General features: G+C 36.8%; 1 protein-coding gene across 9 annotated transcripts in view; it reads left to right on the top strand.

Moving 5' to 3' along the window:
• The window catches only part of LOC106051564 (sodium-independent sulfate anion transporter-like), a 39,989-nt gene that overhangs the window by 8,841 nt on the left and 8,837 nt on the right, over nucleotides 1–22,311 (top strand). For 8 of the 9 annotated variants that reach the window (XM_056005243.1, XM_056005237.1, XM_056005236.1 and 5 more), the window contains 9 exons: nucleotides 2,632–2,854; nucleotides 6,741–6,826; nucleotides 9,273–9,352; nucleotides 10,669–10,823; nucleotides 12,834–13,012; nucleotides 18,188–18,260; nucleotides 18,352–18,463; nucleotides 18,886–19,253; nucleotides 20,855–20,913. In XM_056005243.1, coding sequence (XP_055861218.1) covers nucleotides 2,632–2,854; nucleotides 6,741–6,826; nucleotides 9,273–9,352; nucleotides 10,669–10,823; nucleotides 12,834–13,012; nucleotides 18,188–18,260; nucleotides 18,352–18,463; nucleotides 18,886–19,253; nucleotides 20,855–20,913 — 1,335 coding nt within the window. The remainder of the gene's footprint in view (nucleotides 1–2,631; nucleotides 2,855–6,740; nucleotides 6,827–9,272; nucleotides 9,353–10,668; nucleotides 10,824–12,833; nucleotides 13,013–18,187; nucleotides 18,261–18,351; nucleotides 18,464–18,885; nucleotides 19,254–20,854; nucleotides 20,914–22,311) is intronic. The other variant, XM_056005240.1, reaches the window with a different exon arrangement.

Genomic DNA, 22,311 nt, shown 5'->3' with positions numbered 1-22,311 from the left:
AGACTTTTTACAATCATTTGAAGAACAACTACATTTTTTATCTGTACAATACACACAGATTGGTTCTAGTTCACATGTAGATTTGACGAAGAGTCTGTGGCATTTTAAGTCTCTTGAGACGATCTTTTCCCTTTCCAGCGGTCACAGGTTTGGCGTACGTAATCATCAGGCGCCATTGCATTTTCACCTTTCTTTCTACTACTGTTGTTTACGGAATCAGCAATCCGGGACCTTTACTTTATGCTCGCTCTTCATGTAAATCTATCCAGTGCCACTTTTTCCCAGCTGCTAGTGTCGATTTTAAAGATCTTCATGTCGCGTTTGCATACATTGGTATACTGTAAAAGTGGGAGACCAGCGGCTTTCCTGCCTTCTGTTAGATCGCCATACAAAATGTATTGTGGAAGTCAACCTTCTGGCATTCTACGAACATGGCCAAGCCAGCTAAGGCTGCTGCTGCTGATAACACAGCGGATCCCTAGCACCCTGCTCTTCGTAGCACTACCTTAATGCATTCTATATTTTAAGCAGATTCGTTTTAGGTGACTTGTAGATTTCATACATATTTTTCCTAGGTTACATTCTTGTTTTCACGCATATTAGTTCTTGATCTAGATCAGTGGTTCCCAAACTTTTTTGTCTCGTAGACCCCTTGCCATGTTTTCTGGTTTTCGGTAGACCCCCTGCTCAAATTGCAAATTTTTGCAAATTCATTTACATTTTTTTAAACGAATTTCTAACTGTAATGAGTTGAAGAGCGAAAAGGTAATTTAAAGCTACACAACTTAGGATAATATGTTTCATATACGAATTTGTTGTTCTATGAAGTAGTCTTTCCAACATTAAATATTAATTAATTAATTAATATGCCTTAAGTATCATTGTAAAAGGTTTCGCAAAGAGCAGTTGTTCGTGTATTTCTTGATCTTTCACGTTTGGCTTAAATATTGAATCTGCGGAACTGTTTTCATTAACAGTAAAGAGGCGAAGTAACCTCTTCCTCTTTCCAGGTTAGGGCTTGCCTTGATATGCTTGATGCAGGCTTGCGTAGGGTGTGAACTATCCATCTTCAGCGTCTCTGAAGGATATCTACTTCAATGGGCTGCTGCTTTGTTCTTTGCCACAGTTCCTCATTCGAGATCTTGTCTGGCCAGCGGATGGTTCTCCAGGTCTCTGCTCCATAAAGTTGTATTGGCTTAACTATTGGCTTAACAATGGTGTTAGAGCCTAATCTTAGTGGTGGTGCTTATTTCCCTAGATCCCCAGGTGTTCTTCAACTGATGGAAGGCTGCTCGAGTTTTACCATGGCACCGCGATATGGAAGCAGATGCCAAGCAGATGGGAAAGACGTGGGAATAGTTGAAGATATTCGCCAAGAACCGAGATGCCTGGAGGAAGCTGGTTGGTGGCCTATGCTCAGAAAGGACCACAGGCATAGATGAGATAAGATGGTGATCATTAGACAGTTTGTAGCACACAGCGCTACACCTTGTCAGACCAAACTGTATTTCTATCTTTTGCAAAGATTTACATAAGAAGCTTTTAATTTTATAACTCATGCCACCAAAGCAACCTTAAACTGTATAGTCGCTTAAAGAAATTCTTTCAATAATAACAGATGTAGGTTTGTGTAAAACGGATGGTAGAATCAATGTTTGACCTTTGATGTTTTCCGTATTTCCCTATAAGTAAAGAAATCTTGTAAGACGCTCACAAACCATCATCTTCTCTATATGATGTCGAACAGAGATTGTGTGGGTCTATTCTGAACTTGAGTGTTCGAAAGTTTTTCAAATCTTAATTTTCGTCAGGGTGGCATTGTCTCAGATGCAGATCCATATCGTCATAAAAAGGTTCCTTGGGCAATTGTGTGCTTGACAAGGAAGGAATCCCAATTTTAAATAATTAATGCTGTACTGTCTACATTTCTTTTTTTTTTCTAAATATTAGTTACATGTAGACAAAATTAAGATATTTAAATAAGTATTGAAATTGAATACAACAATTATTTGTTTGAATAGCAGGATAAATATTGAAAGGATTAACTCGGGTACAAATCATATATTAGTGTAGGAAATATTAACATGAATGGAATGTGAAAATTAAGTAACGACCTGCTTGGATGAAATCTATTGTCGTAGACACCCGTGGACATCTCATAGACCCCCAATTTATTTTTTCACTTTCGTAGACCCCTTGGAGGTCTTCGTAGACCCCTGGGGGTTTATATAGACCACTTTGGGAATCACTGATCTAGATCAATACTATATTTCATGCAGATTAGAACATCATTATAGATTATTTCAAGATTATCTTTATATATCTCTAGATTACCTCTTGATTCCCTATTGATTAGATTATCTATATCATCTGAATTACATCAGGATTACAATTATATCATCTGTAAATTATTTGTAAATTACTCGAAGATTACTTGTAGATTTATGGTAGATTGGAATCCCTGGAGAAGAGATAGCCCCACATTCTTCACAAATATCTATATATTTATATCTAGAGAACCTTGAACATTTTCTCCATTAGATTACCCGATGATTTTAAAATATCGCGATTGATTGTTCTATTGGTGTTATACAAATTTTATGATTTTAATTGAAACATCATCTGCTCCAGTTCGGTTTGTATTCGGCTTTTATCGGCTGTTTCATCTACGCTTTGATGGGGACCTCCAAAGACATTACGCTGGGTCCGACAGCCATCTTGTCTTTAATGACAGCAACCTTCGCCACTAGAGTGTCTCCGGTACTTCCATCAGGAGAAAAGGACACGACCATCGCCCTTCTGATGACCTTCATGTGTGGAATCTTCCAGTTCATTCTTGGAGTTCTAAAACTTGGTAAGACTTCGATTTACTTAGACTTAGAGACTTAGACTTACTTAAAAGAATTAGACTTAGACTTAGATCCTCTCGCGCCGTTCGGCGGCAAGCTGTCTCCACAAAGATCTGTCACTGGCATTGTCTTAAGTCTCTTCCCACCCGGTGTCCTCTGCTCTGAGGTCCTAGAAAGTGTAGCGCCAACCTATAAGAGGACGTCCCTGTTTGCGCTTACCTGGTATTGGCGTCCATGTCATCGCAACTCTTGATATGTGTAATTCATTTTGTCGGAGAACATGTCCCGCACACCTCATGCGACTCTCTGTCACAACCTCACTAGGTGGTCGAATCCCAGTTTGGCATAGGATTTCCTTGATTGAGAGCCAAGATAATGTTGTGGGCTAATATTATCTGACTTTACTTCTATCTCAATAATTACTCCACATTTCTAGACATATATATTCAACGAATACACCATCTAGACTAGATTTACACTAAAACAAGATCTAGACAGTACTAATACTAATAATGACCAACCCTTTACAATCAATCGGGCTAACTACCGAGATGATTATAATACTGATTTCTTACATAGACAATATAATACTACCAAATTGTCTATACTTATCTCAGATCTAGATTACAGCTAGATAAGGCTTAAAAAAATGTGTGTCCTACTTTATCAATAAGTAGATTATCACAACAACAAAAAAAAAACAATAATAAATTCAGTAAAAAAATAAATATACATATACACAAATGAGAAATGAGACTTTCGTCTGATAGGAAGATTAGAGACAAGAGTGATACACCAGTAGATAACGGTACGAAACTTTAAAAAAAAAGATTCATGTTTACTTACAAGACAATTTTACAACTATACGTATATGTAAATGATAGTAAATGCCCAATTTTAAGAACACTCCCGGTTCACACTGATTTAAACTGGTAGCAATAAAGTAGCAAGTGGCCACTGAGTACTATAGAGTCTATTTTAAACAGACTAATAGAAGGAAAAATAAACTTATCTTTTATATTGAAATAATTTTCGGCCAACAAGTATCACACAAGGGTCGGTGGTCAGTCCAGGCTCCTCTGTTCTGGCAATCTGGAAGGCTTCGGTTCACAGCTGAAGTGTAGATCTACTCCGGGCTAAGTGTTGCGATCACCAAATACACAGGTGTAATGTCCTCTGAAGGTTACGATGTCGGTTCAGTGAAACTTCCGGTTCCACGGTTCCACAAGGTAGGCGGTAACGGCTCAGGTTCCTCTTGGACGAATGAGTTCTAAAGTGGCAAGAGTGTAGTTCATCTGGCAGTAACAGTTCAATGTCTTCCACGACGAATCTCTTCTATGGCGTCTGATTCAATGATGACGACGATAATAATAATTCAAAAATAGTTCGACGATAATGTCTCTGATGCAGCGCAGTCCCCGATGAAAACAAGCTCACAGATGTGGTGCTGCAAATGTAGTCTGCTACGACACATACCAATCTTGACGGCGACAAAGTTCTCAACAATAGCTCAACGTTCCACTTGCGCTGATATGTTGGTCTGTTGGTGCTGGCATCTGTCTTCAGGTCAGGAACAAAAGTGACAAGAGTCAATACCGAGACAATCTGGTAGTGCTGTCTCACCCAAGGGAGAGATTTAATGAATAAAATAACCTCAAAGATTGGATAGACGATCACGCAGTGTGGTAGTAGGGTATACCATCACTCGTGTGTAGATCTATAGATTCAAAGCTCAGCAATATTGACAGCGAAGCAAAACTGTTGGCTTCTCAGTGTCCCACGAACTCTGATTCATCGGCTCATTTCGGGCTGTAACGGCTCAACTTCTGCTAAACAAGTAAATCTAAGTTCTAAATCTATTCAGGCAGGCGACGAATCTCTAGTGGGGAATCTCTATTAATGAATCTTGTTTCTTCTGATCTCAGGTTCTGGCTCGTTGCTCGTTCTGGCCTCGGGGTAGCCGAAATAATGTTGTGGGCTAATAGAATCTGACTTCACTTTTATCTCATTAATTACTTTACATTAGCCACAGAACATTACATGCTAATAATATACTTGATAAGGACTTTTACTGTTTCAAATGGCACATTTATTTATAACTGGGAAGTCCGTCTGGTCTTCATAAACGTCGCTACTTCTCTAACTATCATTCAAAACAAACTACTTCCATACTATCGCCATGTTGCTCTATTTGTTCGCTTAAGTCTACTACGTCATTCGTTTGTCTTACTACGTCACTAATTTTACAGTCACTAAAACAATACACAATATATTTGTCTAACAAAACTAACATACTCTCTAAACTAGTACATAACACCATTTTTGTTGAGCCACATTTAGTCCTGGTAAGAACTAGATCTAATTTGTCTTTGTATTTCCTCCTATTCGGGTTAGATTTAAAGTATAATTTAAGTCAAATGCACAAAGCACTGTTTTCTTTATCTATATACTAGCCGTATATTACCCGCGGTCCGCGGGTCTTAATGTAAGTGTCACTGATATAGTAAATTAGTAATAGCTTGTGGGAAGCGTGGTCGAGAGGCTAAGTACGCTTGAACTTGGCTTGTCTTGGCTACCTATGAAGGGGGCTTAAGGTTGCACACCCGACTCGAGCAGAGCTGTGTTTACTGAGCAGCACAGAAAACCTTCTCCCAGATACCCACACCCCACTGGTCCACAAATGTCATTGGACCATAGCGCTCTGATCATGCTATAAATAAGAAGGTAGCGTTTTATGAAAGCTATTCTAATAATTAGAAACAATTAAACAAAATAATAATGTTATAAGTAAGGCGAATGCCTAAATGTAAAAATAGTATGAATAGAGCTATTAAAAAAGCTAATCGACCTACATCCATTTTTGTTACAAAAAGATTTGCTTCCATAAATATTGAGATCTAGATTTAGAGTCTAATATAGATTTTGACCTAGATTAAACCTTCATTTGTTTGAAATAAGTAAAATACATCTACTTTCACTAAACATTCTTGATCTATCAGTTTCAGATTGAATTGAAGGTTCAATAAGCTTATTATTTTATGTTAGTATATTTAATATCACCCATATAGAGCCTCATTTGCCTGTCCAATCGCAGTGTGTTTTCACTGCGCATGTAAGGTTTGCACGACACATGAATGGAACTTTTAAAATGTCTGTCAACATGGCTTCGCAGCTATAGCAAACGAATGTATGTAAAAATGCTTTAGAAGAACAAATTTGGAAGTTAATTTTATTAAAATATGAAATGAATGGACAATTAACGTTCATTTGGGAATAGAAGTTCTATCATCTTAGAGTGGAATTAGACCTAGGACTAGAGTTGATTAGAGAGATGTGTAACATTTCAGTCTTGTCTAATGAAAGAATGTACGTCAGGACTTTATGTAAAAAAAAGGTTTTTGAAAGACAAATTTGAAGCTTAATTTTATTAAATAATGAAATAATAGACTATATTTTGTAATTTTCATGTGTCAAAGTAAAAACTATCTGCGCAAAAGTGTAGTTCTAAAATTAGATCTAGATCTAGATCCTTTCTATCTTTTCTCATGTAAACATGGTAAACATGGCCTAGATCCATAAAATAACAATACTTTCATAGAGTTGGGCAATTTATTTTTTGAGGGTCTTACGTTTGTTTTAGGGCTACTTTACATACGTCACGGTTCCAGTTAGTACCCAAGGAACATATATGCCAAGTTTTATCAAGATTGGTCAAAACGGTTTTGATATCTATTCGTAACATACATACATACGCCTTACTTTCTACTTTGTGGTATCCACATATGCTATTAGTGTCCGTAGTAGTTTTCCTGAGGTAGATAATTGTAATCAAACTGTTTTAGGTGGGGAACAATTACCATAAAGATAAAACGTTCTAATTTTTTCCTTTAGGAATTCTCGTCAATTTTATTTCATATCCAGTAATTAACGCATTCACAACTGCGGCAGCAATCACAATAGGCTTTGGTCAAGTCAAGGTAAGTGGACGTCAGTAGGTCATCTAATTTATTTAGAATATCTTAAAGGCTTTTAATTACAAGGTTCAACAAGAATGGTTGCTACGGCGACGGACGTTTTTGCGCCAAGAGTTATGTCGATGTTTACCAAAACGCAGCGCTAAAATGATCGTCGCCAAAACGTGGCGCACCATTCTTACTCTTTCTCTCTCTCTCTCTCTTTCTCTCTTTCTTTCTCTCTCTCTCTCTATCTCTCTCTCATTCTTTCTCTCCCTCCCTCTCTCAGTATAAAATAAGGTAGACGAAACAAACATTCAATTCCAGGGGCTGTAATTCATGATAGAAAATACTTGCTGACGGACTATTCAATAACATTTTAAATGAACTGAATGTTTGAAAGTGCACTCTTGTACTCTTTCTAAATTGTATTATTCTTTTCAAAAAAATTATTGCATTATAAGTTTTCTATTTTTATTTTGCATTTTCTTTCATCAGATCAACGTTGTCAAAGTAAATCACATACTGGTTGTATAGTCTACATCGGCTTGGCATTCTCACAATGGCTAATCACATTTCCACACATTCTTATCCTATCTTATTCACCTTCTTATCTTATATATTACGGACGTTCCTTCAACAGAGTGTTTAATTTTACGCTGAGGTTATTGGTTAATCTACTCGTGCATTAGAGACCAAAACTCATTGAACTTGTTGGCTGACTCAAGGAACCCGTTTCATTCTCTAAAAACATGAATAAGAGATACAATTATGTTGAGTTATTTAACTAGAAATAAAAACATCAGTTTGATAATTTAAAGAAAAAAAAAGAACTATCTGTCAGCGTTAAGAGACACATTGTCAATTGTTCGACTCATGACGGGTTAAGGAGGGAGAAGAGAAGGAGGAGGGAGGAGTGGGAGGTGTTCGTCTCCCTCCCAACGTCTCTGCTGGTGAATGTCAAGAAACCAATTCAAACAATTTCTGTCAGACCTTTTAGAACAGGCGCAAGTTCTTTTTTAACAAAGCTTATATCAACTCAGTTCGTGTCTGTCATAGCATGAAGGGGCCTGGATCCAGGATGTGACGATTTCACAGGGCATACCCAGGGCACAGTCCACCTTAAGCTTTACTGCTGCAAAATAGTTACATCTGGAGAGCTCTGTGGATGGCGGAGAATGGACCATTGACCAACCCCACCTTGTCCCATGGATATTCCAGTTACAGTTTCAGACCCAGATGCTCTTTTAATTCAGTATTGGAGCAAGTTGCCAAGACCGAAAACTTCCTTAAAATGCGGGGATTATATTATATATATATATATATTTAAAAAGCTTGAGGGTCTGTCAGGATGAATGAATGGAATCATGTACACCTTGTTTCTCAGACTTCACATTCTTGGATCAAGTTAAACCTTTGAACAATTATTCATTGCCTCTAACAAGACATGAATCAAGACAAAAATTGACCGATTATTTTACCTATTAGCCATAATTAATTAATTGCATTTTATATAGTGGTAAGCTTTGTGTAGAAAATTTAGGCGTGAAACTAACAATTGATAACTATAAAGAGGCTAGAGTGTCGGCTTGAGGAGGCTTGAGGAGGCTAGAGTATCGGCTTGAGGAGGCTTGAGGAGGCTAGAGGAGGCTACAGTGTCGGCTTGAGGAGGCTAGAGTGTCGGCTTGAGGAGGCTAGAGTGTCGGCTTGAGGAGGCTTGAGTGTCGGCTTGAGGAGGCTTGAGTGTCGGCTTGAGGAGGCTTGAGTGTCGGCTTGAGGAGGCTTGAGGAGGCTTGAGGAGGCTAGAGTGTCGGCTTGAGGAGGCTAGAGTGTCGGCTTGAGGAGGCTTGAGTGTCGGCTTGAGGAGGCTTGAGTGTCGGCTTGAGGAGGCTTGAGTGTCGGCTTGAGGAGGCTTGAGGAGGCTTGAGGAGGCTAGAGTGTCGGCTTGAGGAGGCTAGAGTGTCGGCTTGAGGAGGCTTGAGTGTCGGCTTGAGGAGGCTTGAGCCAACGAGCTCAAATTCAAGTCGAACAATTTAAAAAATTGTTAATAAATCCTCCTCTTTTTTATCCCCCAACCAAAATAGGTTCAGATCTTCAAGTCGTCTGGAGAGTTTCTTACAGACTTTAAAATTTAAAAAATGAAACAAACCAAACCAATGTTAACAAGCCATCGAATTCAAAATAAAATCTACACTATAAATAAGAGAACGAGGTTTGCCTGCAAAAATATTACTAGAAAGAGGAAGTGAGATTGAAAAAGGATAGAAAGACAATGAGATCAGTGAGACAAAGAGTGAGAGAGAGAGAATAACATCTATTAAGAAAGAGAGAAGAGAGAGAAAGGCTGACATCCGGAAAGATTTGATTATATTTACTACCTATTAATATAGAAAGCTTTACATATGTTTGACTTTCATTGTCCTTATATCTCGTCTTCACACCTTGAACTCAAAAATATTTTTTTGAACAGAACATCCTTGGACTAGACGACATCCCAGATGACTTTATTGATATGGTGTACCTGACGTTCAAGAAACTTCCAGAAACAAGGTAACAGAATGTCATAGTCAAAGAATGGGATAGGTTCAGAAAGTGATAGAAGCTGAATAGGGTAGGTTCAGAAAGTGATAGAAGCTGAATAGGGTAGGTTCAGAAAGTGATAGAAACAAAATGGGACAGACAATAATAAGGCTTGTCTTCGAGTCCGAAGATTAATGAGGATTGTGGTATTTCCCGTGGATACACAACCCCAGCTGTGACCTACATGTTTTGCCACATCCAGGGCAAGCATAATCGTTGTCCACATGTGGTCGATTAGCATTTTCTTTTCGTCGTCTGCGTCTGTCCTCGGCAGCGGATTTTCTTCTTGTCTCCAATGTGTATCTCGCGGTCTTTGTGAGTGACCTCCAGCTTTCTAGTTCTGAAACCGCATGCAACCAGGTGCTCTCTTCTATTTCAGCTAAGGCAAGTTGGAGCCTAAGCTGGGCTTCAAAGCGTTTCCGTAGGGCACTTCTGTTACGTCGAGCACCTTTGAGCTCACCAAAAAAAGACTTGCTTTTGGCATACGTTCGTCTCCCATACGGGATACGTGCCCTGCCAAGCGTAACTGTCGGACCATAAGAGGTCCCTCTATACTGTCCATACCGGCGTTCTCAAGGAAATCGCTGTTTATAGTGCGGTCTTGCCACCGTGTGACCATAACCCATAACGTCAAAATCTTTGTTATATTTCATTTCTACAATTCAGCATAGTGACCATATGTAAATTGACTCTTTTTCGTTATGGCAAAAAAAAAAAAAAAACAGGAAAAAAAAATCATTTGTTTTATAAACAATTTTCAAAGAACCAATAACTTTAATAATGTTATTTCTGAGGCATCACATATAATACAATCATATTACTCTCAATATGTGATCGTTGGGCTAGTTAAGGATCAGATGAGATCATGGATAGAATGGGGGCTTGCTCATTTCTAGTTTTTATTGTTTGACAAAGTCTCCGCTTTTCTAGCGGGCTCCCCCGTCGTAAGTATATCTAAAGGAAAAAAATACTGTTCATTATTAGGGTACCTCTGGTTTGATCACTTTAACTGTTCAAAATATAATAAATATTCGTAAGTTTACATTTGGTCTAGAGGATGTTTTATCTAGAACAAGTCAGTGTTAATTCACGCTTATAATGAAATACAGTTAAATAAATAAATAGATGTTTAAGGACATTTTGCATACCTTCTAAACTATTGTCTTATAATTTTACCTTGTCTGAATCTTTATCACCAAATTAATATTTTATATAATCTGAGTTAGCGGTATTTTATTTCATTGCTGGTAGTTTTCTAAATGAAACTTTCCTTGTTGAATGCACAGAATTTGGGACATGACCATGGGACTAATTAGCTTTGTCCTAGTGACCTTACTAAAGATAATCAGAGACCTGAAGTGGGTGAAAGCCAGAGATCCAGAGAATCAAGTCTCAATCTTCCATCTCATTTTACGCAAATGTCTCTGGATTATTGGAACAGGTACACTGTGCTTTTATTTCACAGGATTATATATATAACAAACTAATATGTTTTCTTGTATAAAGACACGTGTAGTAAACTTAATTGAAAGACCAGATCTCTAATGACATCTCATATTTCATCTCTTATATCCTCTCTTATATCATCTCTTTTATCATCTCTTATATCCTCTCTTATATCCTCTCTTATATCCTCTCTTATATCATATCTCTTATATCATCTCTTATATCCTCTCTTATATCCTCTCTTATATCATCTATTATATCCTCTCATATCCTCTCTTATATCATCTCTTATAATATCCTCTCTTATATCCTCTCTTATATCCTCTCTTATATCATCTACTATATCATCTCTTATATCATCTCTTTTATCATCTCTTTTATCATTTCTTGTATCCTCTCCTATATCATCTCTTTTATCATCTCTTATATCCTCTCTTTTATCATCTCTTATATCATCTCTTATATCCTCTCGTATATCAACTCTTATATCATCACTTATATCATCTCTTATATCATCTCTTTTATCATCTCGTATATCATCTCTTATATCATCTCTTATATCATCTCTTATATCCTCTCTTTTATCATCTCTTATATCATCTCTTATATCATCTCTTATCATCTCTTATGTCATCTCTTATATCATCTCTTATATAATCTGGTATATCATCTCTTACATCATCTCTTATATCATCTTTTATATAATCTCTTATATCATCTCTTATGTCATCTCTTATATCATCTCTTATATAATCTGGTATATCATCTCGTATATCATCTCTTATATCATCTCTTATATCATCTGTTATATCCTCTCTTATATCAACTCTCATACCATCTCAAAGTAGGCACGCTCGAAACAATTAAAAGCTATCCAAAAAAAAGCTATCCATTTATAAATATATATATACAGACGGATAGGCTTTCAAAGCCACCATCAATGCTAGTCTTGGTGCCTTCCTGGTCTTCCACCCAAAAAAAACCACTTTGAAATAAGTGCACTCTGGGCCGATTACTGCTCCAACCTCCAGGCCGAAATTAGGACAATTACCATATCATTACAGACAGTCAAAAACAAATTATATGAAGGTGTGCAATCTCTATCAGATATTGCTGTCTTTACAGACTCCCAATCCACTCAGTAAGCACTTAACAGCAGCACCCCAAACAGCCCAAGTGAATCGACAACTCTAATTGTAATAAGCCATCAGATGATATCAAAATTATATATCAATATCACAATACAGTGGATCCCTGGACACATTAACATCATGGGAAATGAAAAGGCAGATAAACTATCAAAGACAGGATCATCTATAGAACAACCAGATATACTTGTTAACTACCTCTCCCTAAGGTCAATGTTAGGCAACAATCACAAAGAGGAGTGGCTCAACCAATGGGCATCAGGAAACACAGGCAGAGCCATGTACAAAGAAATGACCATGCCTAACAAACTGGATAGTTTAACTTCCTCCCCCGCAAGAACAGGACACACACCTCTGTTAAAGTACCATCTCAATAAAATAAATCCCTTACACCTACTCCTTTGTAGAAACTGCACCCACCATCATGAAACTGTAAACCATATCCTCTTTGAATGCCCTTTCCTAATCCACCTTAGGCAGACCCTACTTTGGCAGTGCTGAACAACTGAAGAAAACTGAACTCTATTTTTCCTTAGCACAGTCTTCAAAAGAGCTCACAGCTCAGCAGCAAAAAGCTGGCTAGTAGAAGAAGACTAGGATGTAATAAACTTCAGTTTTAAAGGAACATCCAAAATATATACATGAAGCAAAAAACTAATGATTGCTGTAAACAATACAATTAATTTTAAACGCCTGTCGAGTATGATATCCCCTCTCTTCGTTTTCCTTTTGACTCTTAATATTAAATTGAGTATCTATCACAAAAAGAAAAGGGAAATTAAAATACAAATAAACTAATTTGTCAATGTAGAATCACATAAACTCTCTCGACATAATCAACTTTTCTCAAATCTAAGCTAGCAATGCCATCGTTGTCATATCTGCGTCTGGTGTGGTCGCCATCTTGGAGTACAGAGGTATGACAGACTATATCCGAGTGACTGGACACATCAAACCTGGTCTGCCTGAGTTTACTCTGCCCAGATTTCAAGTGGATACGGGCAACGTGACCTTATCAACAGGCCAGATTTTCTCAGTGAGTGGACGAGATCTATTAGAAAAATATCAATATTATAAGGAACAATGCTGAAAAGAGATAAATTATACACTACACTATAAGCAGGGGCGGACTGGCTATATGGGCAAACGGGCAAATGCCCGGTGGGCCGGTACCAAAAGGGCCGGTCTGGTCGCGACCAAAGAAAAAAAAATTCAATGCAGAAAACGTTTTTTAAAAAAAGTGACAGCAGCAAGACACAAAGGCCCGAACAAGTTTTCTTCTTGTTTTTTTTTTTTTTTTTAATTCTTATTACAATTAATTTTGTTTGAAAATTCAACAGGAATATAATTTTAAGAATTACACTATACACTGTACGTATTATCATTTGTAAAACGTTAGACGGTACTTTCTGCTGTGCACTAGCGCATGGCCTTCAACACTACTTTGATGTCTTCGAGACTGTGTTTGGCCTGATCGTTTTGCTGGTCGGCATGGGCCTTTGATGGCACTCGCATTTTTGTTTTGCTCCTTCCCTCACCCGTTTTTTAATGGTTCTATTGAAAATTAACGAAAAAGAGGGATGGGAGAGGTTAAGTTAGAAAACATTGATATAACGCGGCAAAAGGGGAAACAATTAGCTCTTTAACAAAACTTAATAGAAGTTTACTTTAACACATACACAGCCGCAAAATTGCAAACCACCCAACTTATTCATAACTCAATATGGGTATAAAGTTCTACTTTCTGCGGTTTGAAAAGATAAAGTAAGTTTCTTGTTGTTTATTGGTAATAACATAGATCTAAAAATACTACACTTAAGGCTTACAAAAAAAAATTATTATTTAATTAAAACATAAATCTAGATCTAAATCAATATTATACCGATTGAATTAATGGCAAACTTATGCTTAGTATGAAGTCATTAATAATGAAAATTATTATAATAATTACAATAATTTATATAGCGCTGTCACATCCGATATTTAATTAAAGGAGATTTAGAATCATTTATATTTTAAATAATATATTCATATACAATTCGCGTTTTTGAAAATGTACTAAGACGAAGCAAGAGCTTATCACATTTATAAGTACCTCTCTAATCGTCCTGCTTTTTCTTATCTTTTAAAGAAATATATATAGATCTATCTATCTATCTATCTATCTATCTATCTATCTATATATATATATATATATATATATATATATATATATATACATATATATATATATATATATATATATATATATAGTTCGTCCATCTTAGTTCGATTATGACCACTTTGTCATCCAGGGGGCTGAGGGCTTTGCACTGGGGTTTTATGTCTCCTCGTGTGGCTGGTGAGACCTGTGTGAGCCCGGAATTTTCGGCTGCACACTGGGCAGGTTATTCCAGCTGGAGCGAGTGTCGTTGGCCTTGCTTTTCTTCTCTGGCGTTTTTCTTCTGCCAGCATTGTTCTCTTTTCCTCATCAACCTGTACAGCCGGTTTTCACAGCGCGACGTCATGATTCTCTGTCATGTGCCTCTGTCTCCCAGGTGGCTGAGTCTATGCTGAACGCCTTTAGAGAAGCTTTGAGGGTGTCCCTGAAGCGCTTTCTTTGACCACCTTGCGAGCGCTTTCCTTCGCTTAGTTGGCCATACAAGAGTCGTTTAGGGATGCGGTGGTCTTTCATTCTGCATACGTGTCCTGCCCATCGCAGCTGGAACTGCATCAGGATTGTGTGGATGCTTTGCAGACACGCTCTTTGAAGGACTTCAGTTTCTGGTATTTTGTCTTGCCATTTGACATTCAGTATTTTTCACAGACATGTCATGTGGAAGTGATTCAGTTTCTTTGCATGTTAACTGTACACTATCCATGTTTCTGAGACATAGAGCAATGTAGGGAGGATGATGGCTCGATAGACCCCTAGTTTTGTATTTGTGGTGATACCACTTTAAAGGAATGGGTTGCCTGAGTCAACCAGGAAAACCAATGATTTAGCATATTTTAAGTCACAGATCAACATGCATGACTAGATTGACACGTGAAATGCGTAGGACCTAATTATTTTTTTTTTCCTTTGAAGAAACGTCTGTAATCTATAAGTAATACCAAAACGTTTGAAACTCATTAAAGCTGCTATTGTAGTGTTTATAGTTTTCAAACTACATACATGTATAAATAGAATACATTATGTAAGCCTACGAAAGCATACATCCAGTTTTCGATGCGTTATCAAACTTTATATATTTTGAATAGAATTAGGCTTACACCTATGATAAAACACATGGGCGTAGCCGAGAGGGGATGAGTTCAAACCATCACTGGCCTCAGATCTCATTGTCTGAAAGGGAAACTTAACTTACTTCCTCAGTGCAGCCAACTTAAGCAAACTACAGTCACCAAATTTCATGAGCGTAGCCAAAAGGGGTTTTGTGGTTTCGCTCCCCCCCCTCCAATACAAAACTAAAGCATTTACCATTTTCTACCAGTCGCTGGACTCCAGTAAATAGAAGGTTTAGTTTTTGTTTTTTTTTTAGCGGAAGAGTAGCTGGCTAATTGCACTGTAGATACCTCAGAATATGCGTTTTTAAAGCTTAAAATAACGGAAATAATGCTGGACCCCACTGGGGGAGCTTATGGCGCTCCCCCAGACTCCCTAGCTGTCCCTTGGCGGTGTGTACTGCCTTTCACTAATTATAGGAAGAGAGTATTCTAGGGTAAAAACAACGTTTAAAAGAATGAAAGATAAGAATGTAATGAAGATTAATTACATATACACACACTAATATATATATATAATATATAAAATGCCACAGAATATATATATATATATATATATATATATATATATATATATATATATATATATATATATATATATATATAATTGCGGGGGGGGGGGGATTTCACCGAAAATATATGACATGCCATTTGTGGGCCGGTTTATATGGTAATGCCCGGGCCGATTTTGATACCCAGTCCGCCCCTGACTATAAGATACTCAATAAAATGTAAGTCAATAAGTTTCAAATTTTAATTTAAAAGCATGAACATGAATGTGCTTTTTTTAGCCGCCCCCGAAAGGGGAAAAGACGCTATTTGTTTTGTGTGGTCTGTCCGTCAGTCCGTCACGTTTAGATCTCGTAAACTAGAAAAGATAGTAAAAATCCGACATCGTAATATTTTAGACCTTTCAAAGTTCTGATGTAACAGCTACTTTTTTTCTTTTCTGAAAGCGAAAAATCTAATTTTTAAAATCAAGTATGCAAGCATTTTTTTTTTCATAAAAATACACCACTTTTCATTATTAATAGTAACAAACACGGGAGGCCATTTAGTAATGAACATTACAGTTTACCATATTTTTAACACATGTAATCAAACATTTTTAGTTTTTTGGCCAATATTTTCAATTGAATTGTTAGGATAAATAAGTTCTGTCTTACTTATTACTACATTTACTAACAAAAATGTTCACTTTTTTAAAAATCAAAAATCTATTTAGTATACATATAAATGGAACATAATTTAAAAACAAAAATTAATAAGCAATTTTCTATATTACCACATGATCCGAAGAGCCACAAAATTACCTAATTTAAAATAATTTTTTTTCTTGAGGCTTTGAATAAGAGATTGCCCCTTTACAAAACAATTAGATCAATTAGATACTCATTATAAGACATCATTTAGACCAGGTTCGCATCTAAAATCACATTCACTTTCATCTTGGTCTTCTGGACCGTTGGGGCACCACATAAGATCTGTCAATCTTCTTTCTCCATTCTTTTCTGTCATTTTCCTTTGATATAATTTAATTCTGTTATTTTTTTCTGAAGATAACGAAACATGCTTTTTTTACCTGCCTGGGTGGACCACTTCGGGGACCGATTGTGAGTGTGTGTTTCCACACAAACTGTCTTTGTAACCTTGTTTAATTTAAAAATCTTCTGGCCTTTAAAAAAAACCTCAATGATGTGTTTAAATGAAGTTTGTTTGCTGCTTATGATCTTACATTTCTACCACAACTAGAGTTGACTGAGTGTATAACCTGAATATTTGGATCCAGTTCATTGCTCAGGGATAAACATGAATATTCGAATTATAAAAAAAGCTAGAAGACTTAACTTTTATTTGCTTTTTTTTGTTTATAAATCTTAACGTGACACTAATTTCTTATTTCTCTCTTCGACTAGCTGTACACACCAGCTACGCCTGTTTGCTTTCAGTCTTGAGATTGTTGAGTCTGGCCACTCCCTTCTTTTCTTTGTTTTTTAACATTTAAAAAAGCGGGGCACATTTTAGCGATCAACCCAACATACTTTTTTTTAAACCTGTAAATTAGTGAATATTTTACAATGAAATTTAATGGCCCGCTCTCACTTTCCTTCTCTCTCTCTTTCGCTCTCTAGAACCTCCATTGTGATATTTCAACCTGCTCATCGTAATTTCTCCGACATAGACTTTTGACTTGATTTGTAAAGACCCGTTTCATTACGCGACCCCGACACCTATTCGCACTCACATGTTTCGGCTATTCAATTCAATCTCTATTATACTTCAACCGTGATTTCGCCCCCCCCCACCCCCCGTATGATCACCACACGCTTTTCAGATATTGAATCTATATAAAGTATCTACGGTTAGATTTAAATTTTTTTGTTATCTACATCCTTTAATCATAAGAAAAAAATTCAGACCTATCCTTTTAATGCTATTAGGATTTTTTTTTTTTTTCTTTAGACCACATCTGAAAGGAAGATGACATAGAGCTTATTAAAAATAAGTAGACTAAGAAAAAAGGAAAGAAAATACTTTTAAAAATACGGAATTTGTGTGATATTTTTATAATGCTTTATAGACTTACGCCTTTTGGGGAAATAAAATACAAAGGTTTAATAGAAAGCTTGCGTTTTTTCGCGAATAGCGGTGGTTGCGAATCTCTCAAAACCACTTCTTAGGGAGCGCCTTGGAGGTAAAAGAAACCTGTGTACTTCACTTCATGTTGATCAGTACAACAGTTAAAGAGATCTTTCGATCAACGAGTCATTCAGTCACTCAGTGGTATTTAACAGATATAATTTAGATTATCAGACCGTGGCATATATGTTATCACTGCCTTGTATACTAGGGCCACTGAACACAATTTAAGTTTTATTGATTTGTATACATTTTTTACCATTTTTAATTTGACTTTAATATTTCATTGTCCCTACTTTCAAAGAATCTTGGCGCTGGATTGGTCATCGTTCCGCTGTTATCTTTAGTTGAAGCCATGGCAGTAGGAAAAGCATTTGGTAATTTTAACTTTTAAATTTTATTGATAATTTTAGAAACAAAACAATAAAATTCTCAGTTTGTAAAAGGGGTTTTATATTTTTCTTCCAGCTCGAGTAAATAATTACAAAATTGATCCGTCTCAGGAGTTTTTAGCCATTGGCGTTTCCAACATTGTGAGTGCATTCTTCCAGTCGTACCCAGTGACAGGAAGTTTCTCCAGGTAAACTGAAGTACACATTTATCTTCTAGTCAAAGGTTGATCGAAGTTTAAATTTAATCAAGTAGAAAGTTTTTATAAGAAATCAGAAATCTTTTTACTAGAAAGCTTATATCAACTCACTGTGTCCGTCTGTTGGAAGCGGGGTCGAGAGGCCAAGTAGGCTTGAACTTGGCTTGGCTTGGGGGCTCGTGGTTTGACACCCGACTTCAGCAGAGTTGTGTTTACTGAGCGCCTAAAGGCAGCACGGAAAACCTACTCCCAGATATCCCCTCCCCCCCCCCCCCCACTGTCCATAAATGAGATTGGGCCATAATGCTCTGAGCATGCTATAAGCATAAAAGTAGCGCCATATAAAGGACATAATTTATTTTATGCAAATTCAAACAAATTTTGAATTATTTTTTCTTCTTTTTTCCCTACAGAACGGCTGTAAACTCACAAAGCGGTGTTCGCACACCAATGGGTGGCGTGTGGACGGGTGGACTGGTCATCCTCGCCCTGTGTGTTCTGACCCCATGGTTTTACTACATTCCCAAGTCTGCCCTTGCAGCCGTCATCATCTCAGCCGTGATACCAATGGTAGAGTACCACACAGTGATAGAGCTCTGGAGGGCAAATAGTAAGTCTTTACCAATGATAGAATACCTCACAGTCATAGAGCTCTGGAGGGCAAATAGTAAGTCTTTACCAATGATAGAATACCTCACAGTCATAGAGCTCTGGAGGGCAAATAGTAAGTCTTTACCAATGATAGAATACCTCACAGTGATAGAGCTCTGGAGGGCTAATAGTAAGTCTTTACCATTGATAGAATACCTCACAGTGATAGAGCTCTGGAGGGCAAATAGTAAGTCTTTACCATTGGTAGAATACCTCACAGTGATAGAGCTCTGGAGGGCAAATAGTAAGTCTTTACCATTGGTAGAATACCTCACAGTGATAGAGCTCTGGAGGGCAAATAGTAAGTCTTTACCAATGGTAGAATACCTCACAGTCATAGAGCTTGGAGGGCAAATAGTAAGTCTTTACCATTGGTAGAATACCTCACAGTGATAGAGCTCTGGAGGGCAAATAGTAAGTCTTTACCAATGGTAGAATACCTCACAGTTATAGAGCTCTGGAGGGCAAATAGTAAGTCTTTACCAATGGTAGAATACCTCACAGTTATAGAGCTCTGGAGGGCAAATAGTAAGTCTTTACCAATGGTAGAATACCTCACAGTTATAGAGCTCTGGAGGGCAAATAGTAAGTCTTTACCAATGGTAGAATACCTCACAGTTATAGAGCTCTGGAGGGCTAATAGTAAGTCTTTACCAATGGTAGAATACCTCACAGTCATAGAGCTTGGAGGGCAAATAGTAAGTCTTTACCATTGGTAGAATACCTCACAGTCATAGAGCTCTGGAGGGCTAATAGTAAGTCTATAGCGCCGCAGGCCTATTAAAGGAGAGAGCTCCAGACATGTATAACAGAAAATATTGTAACAACTTTTTATCTGGAGGAAAATAACGTTGGCTTTTAGAACAGTGCTAAATTCACGAGAATCTAGAGATAAAACATCAAACAAATCATACACTTTGTGCAAGATTCAATATTGTTGTAACTGTTCACACTAATACAAGTGGAAGAATGTTTCTGTTAAGGTTACCGAGCTGTATTACATGTAGCGCTGATTTAGCACATTTTACTCTTAAAATGACAAACGTTTACAAACAAATTTAAATCTAAAATTCATATACTATTAGTATCAATATGCATTGATTGACACTAGCAAAGTAAAACGAATGCATGATGTAAAAGAATAATTCGATAATAATTATAACCAGTAAAACACATTTTTGTGTTGGTTTGACGCCATTTAATCATCTCAGTTTAACCCGAGGCATGAAAAGGTAGTTCTCCTTTCTCCTTTTAGAACATACTAGCCTATGATGTTTTTACCGCATGAATGGAATAGATGATTGGCAACCAGTAGAGACGTTCATTTCTTATAGTCAAAGAGCTCGCTGTCTTGTGTAACAATATATATCAAGATGCAGCTGTGGACGAATGTGTTTCATGATGCTACGCTATATACAGAGATAGATTCTCCTTGTGTTATTTTGTACAACTTCTAAACAGATAGGCGCAAGAGATTGTGTCAATACCAAGACCGATTTGAACTCAACTTGTAGTGACTTCTGCGCCTAATGAAAAGAAAAATAATGTATTCTTTTCTATAGCTATTGAATAAATTTCAACATATGTAGTTTATTACTAAGGGAAGCAACAATTAAAAAATAAACGTGACATAACATGAGAACATTTATCTTCCTTAAAAGTTAAGTTTAAAAAATACCAAACATGGCCCTGTTTATAACAGTCTAATAATAACACAATATCAATCCACAGAGTTTGATCTGGTTCCCTACTTCATCACTTTCATCTGCTCATTACTTGTTGGGATAGAGGTAAGTTATAGCTGATATAACTGCAGGCATAGTTTCGTAGCTACTTATAGCTGACATATAAACTTTTTTAAAGACCCAGATATATGTGTTTCAGATGTTGTTAAGGTTATAAACACAGAAATACAGGCAGGGTTGCATTGTTACATAAATATGGCCACAGCGTAGCTAGAAAAATTGCCAGAGACTTGAAGCCATTCTTACTGACATTCGAAAAAATAGAATTCATTCCATATTGTCGGAGCTGTCCACCTACAGTTTACAACAAGCAAAATTTAAAAAAAGCTAATCTAAGGGATATAAATCTATATTTACAATCATATCTCTCAATACGGTATGATCGATTTCCCCTTTTCATATCTTACAAAATAATTAATGGACTAATTGGTTAATTTTTGATGGATTCGTGTTTTGTTAGTTACAATAAAAAATTGTGTAAATGTTTAAATTTCATCTAGGAATGAGTATGTAAACTGTGTGTACAAATATTGTACCAGACAGACAGACAGACTTGGTATAAGCCTTGTAAAGATGATCCTCTAGCTCAATATATTTGTAACTTCTTTTTCCTAACCTAAAACCTGACACACACATACACTAAAAACCGAAGATATCCGTTTAGTATGTTAATAATGCTAAATAATTTGTAATGAACATGTTATATAATCAAATATGTTTTATTAGAATTTAGAAAAAAAAAAATTAATCCAGAGAGTTATGTCCCTTGATAGTTAATACTTCTTGTTTCTCTTCCGTGTTCTTGCTTGTTGGTCAAACTTTGAAAATCTTTTGACCTTTGACCTGATACAACGTTTTTTGCTATGCCCGCAATGAAACACATGTAAGTGTATTTCTACGGGTAGGCTTCTATTTTCTTTTGCCTTTTTGCGTTCTTTGGATGTTGGACGCTAAATTAAACTCAGGTCAGCTGAAATGTTAATGATGACATTGTCCACTCATGATGGTCTTTTTTTGGTTTACTACGTATTAGGGAATCATTATTAGGCAATTAATATTATGCAATAATTGTTGGGCAATAAGAATTATGCATTAATTATTAGGAAACTAGTTTTAAGCAAAAGGTATTAGTCATTTTTATTGTCAGTCTATATCAGGTCCTAATGACTATTAGAATGCATTAGGGGATAGGTTGTAAGCTATATTTTTTTTCTTCTTCTTCTAGCCTGCTTTTTGCTCTTGAGCTGTCAGCTCTTTTGCTGACTGTGCCAAGGAAAAATAGTGTGCTGTTTTCTTCAGTTGTTCAGCACTGCCGTAAAGGGTGTTGGTTATGTTGGGCTGGAGTGGTATTAGGGTCTGCCTAAGGTGGGTTAGGAAGGGGCATTCATAAGGGTTATGGTTTACGGTTTCATAGTAATTATGTCTGTATCTAGAAAGTGGTAG

This window comes from Biomphalaria glabrata, chromosome 12 (assembly GCF_947242115.1).
Source record: "Biomphalaria glabrata chromosome 12, xgBioGlab47.1, whole genome shotgun sequence".
Lineage (NCBI taxonomy): Eukaryota > Metazoa > Mollusca > Gastropoda > Planorbidae > Biomphalaria > Biomphalaria glabrata.
The sequence above is the reverse complement of the archived record's forward strand: the minus strand, read 5'-3'. Positions and strand labels throughout refer to the sequence as shown.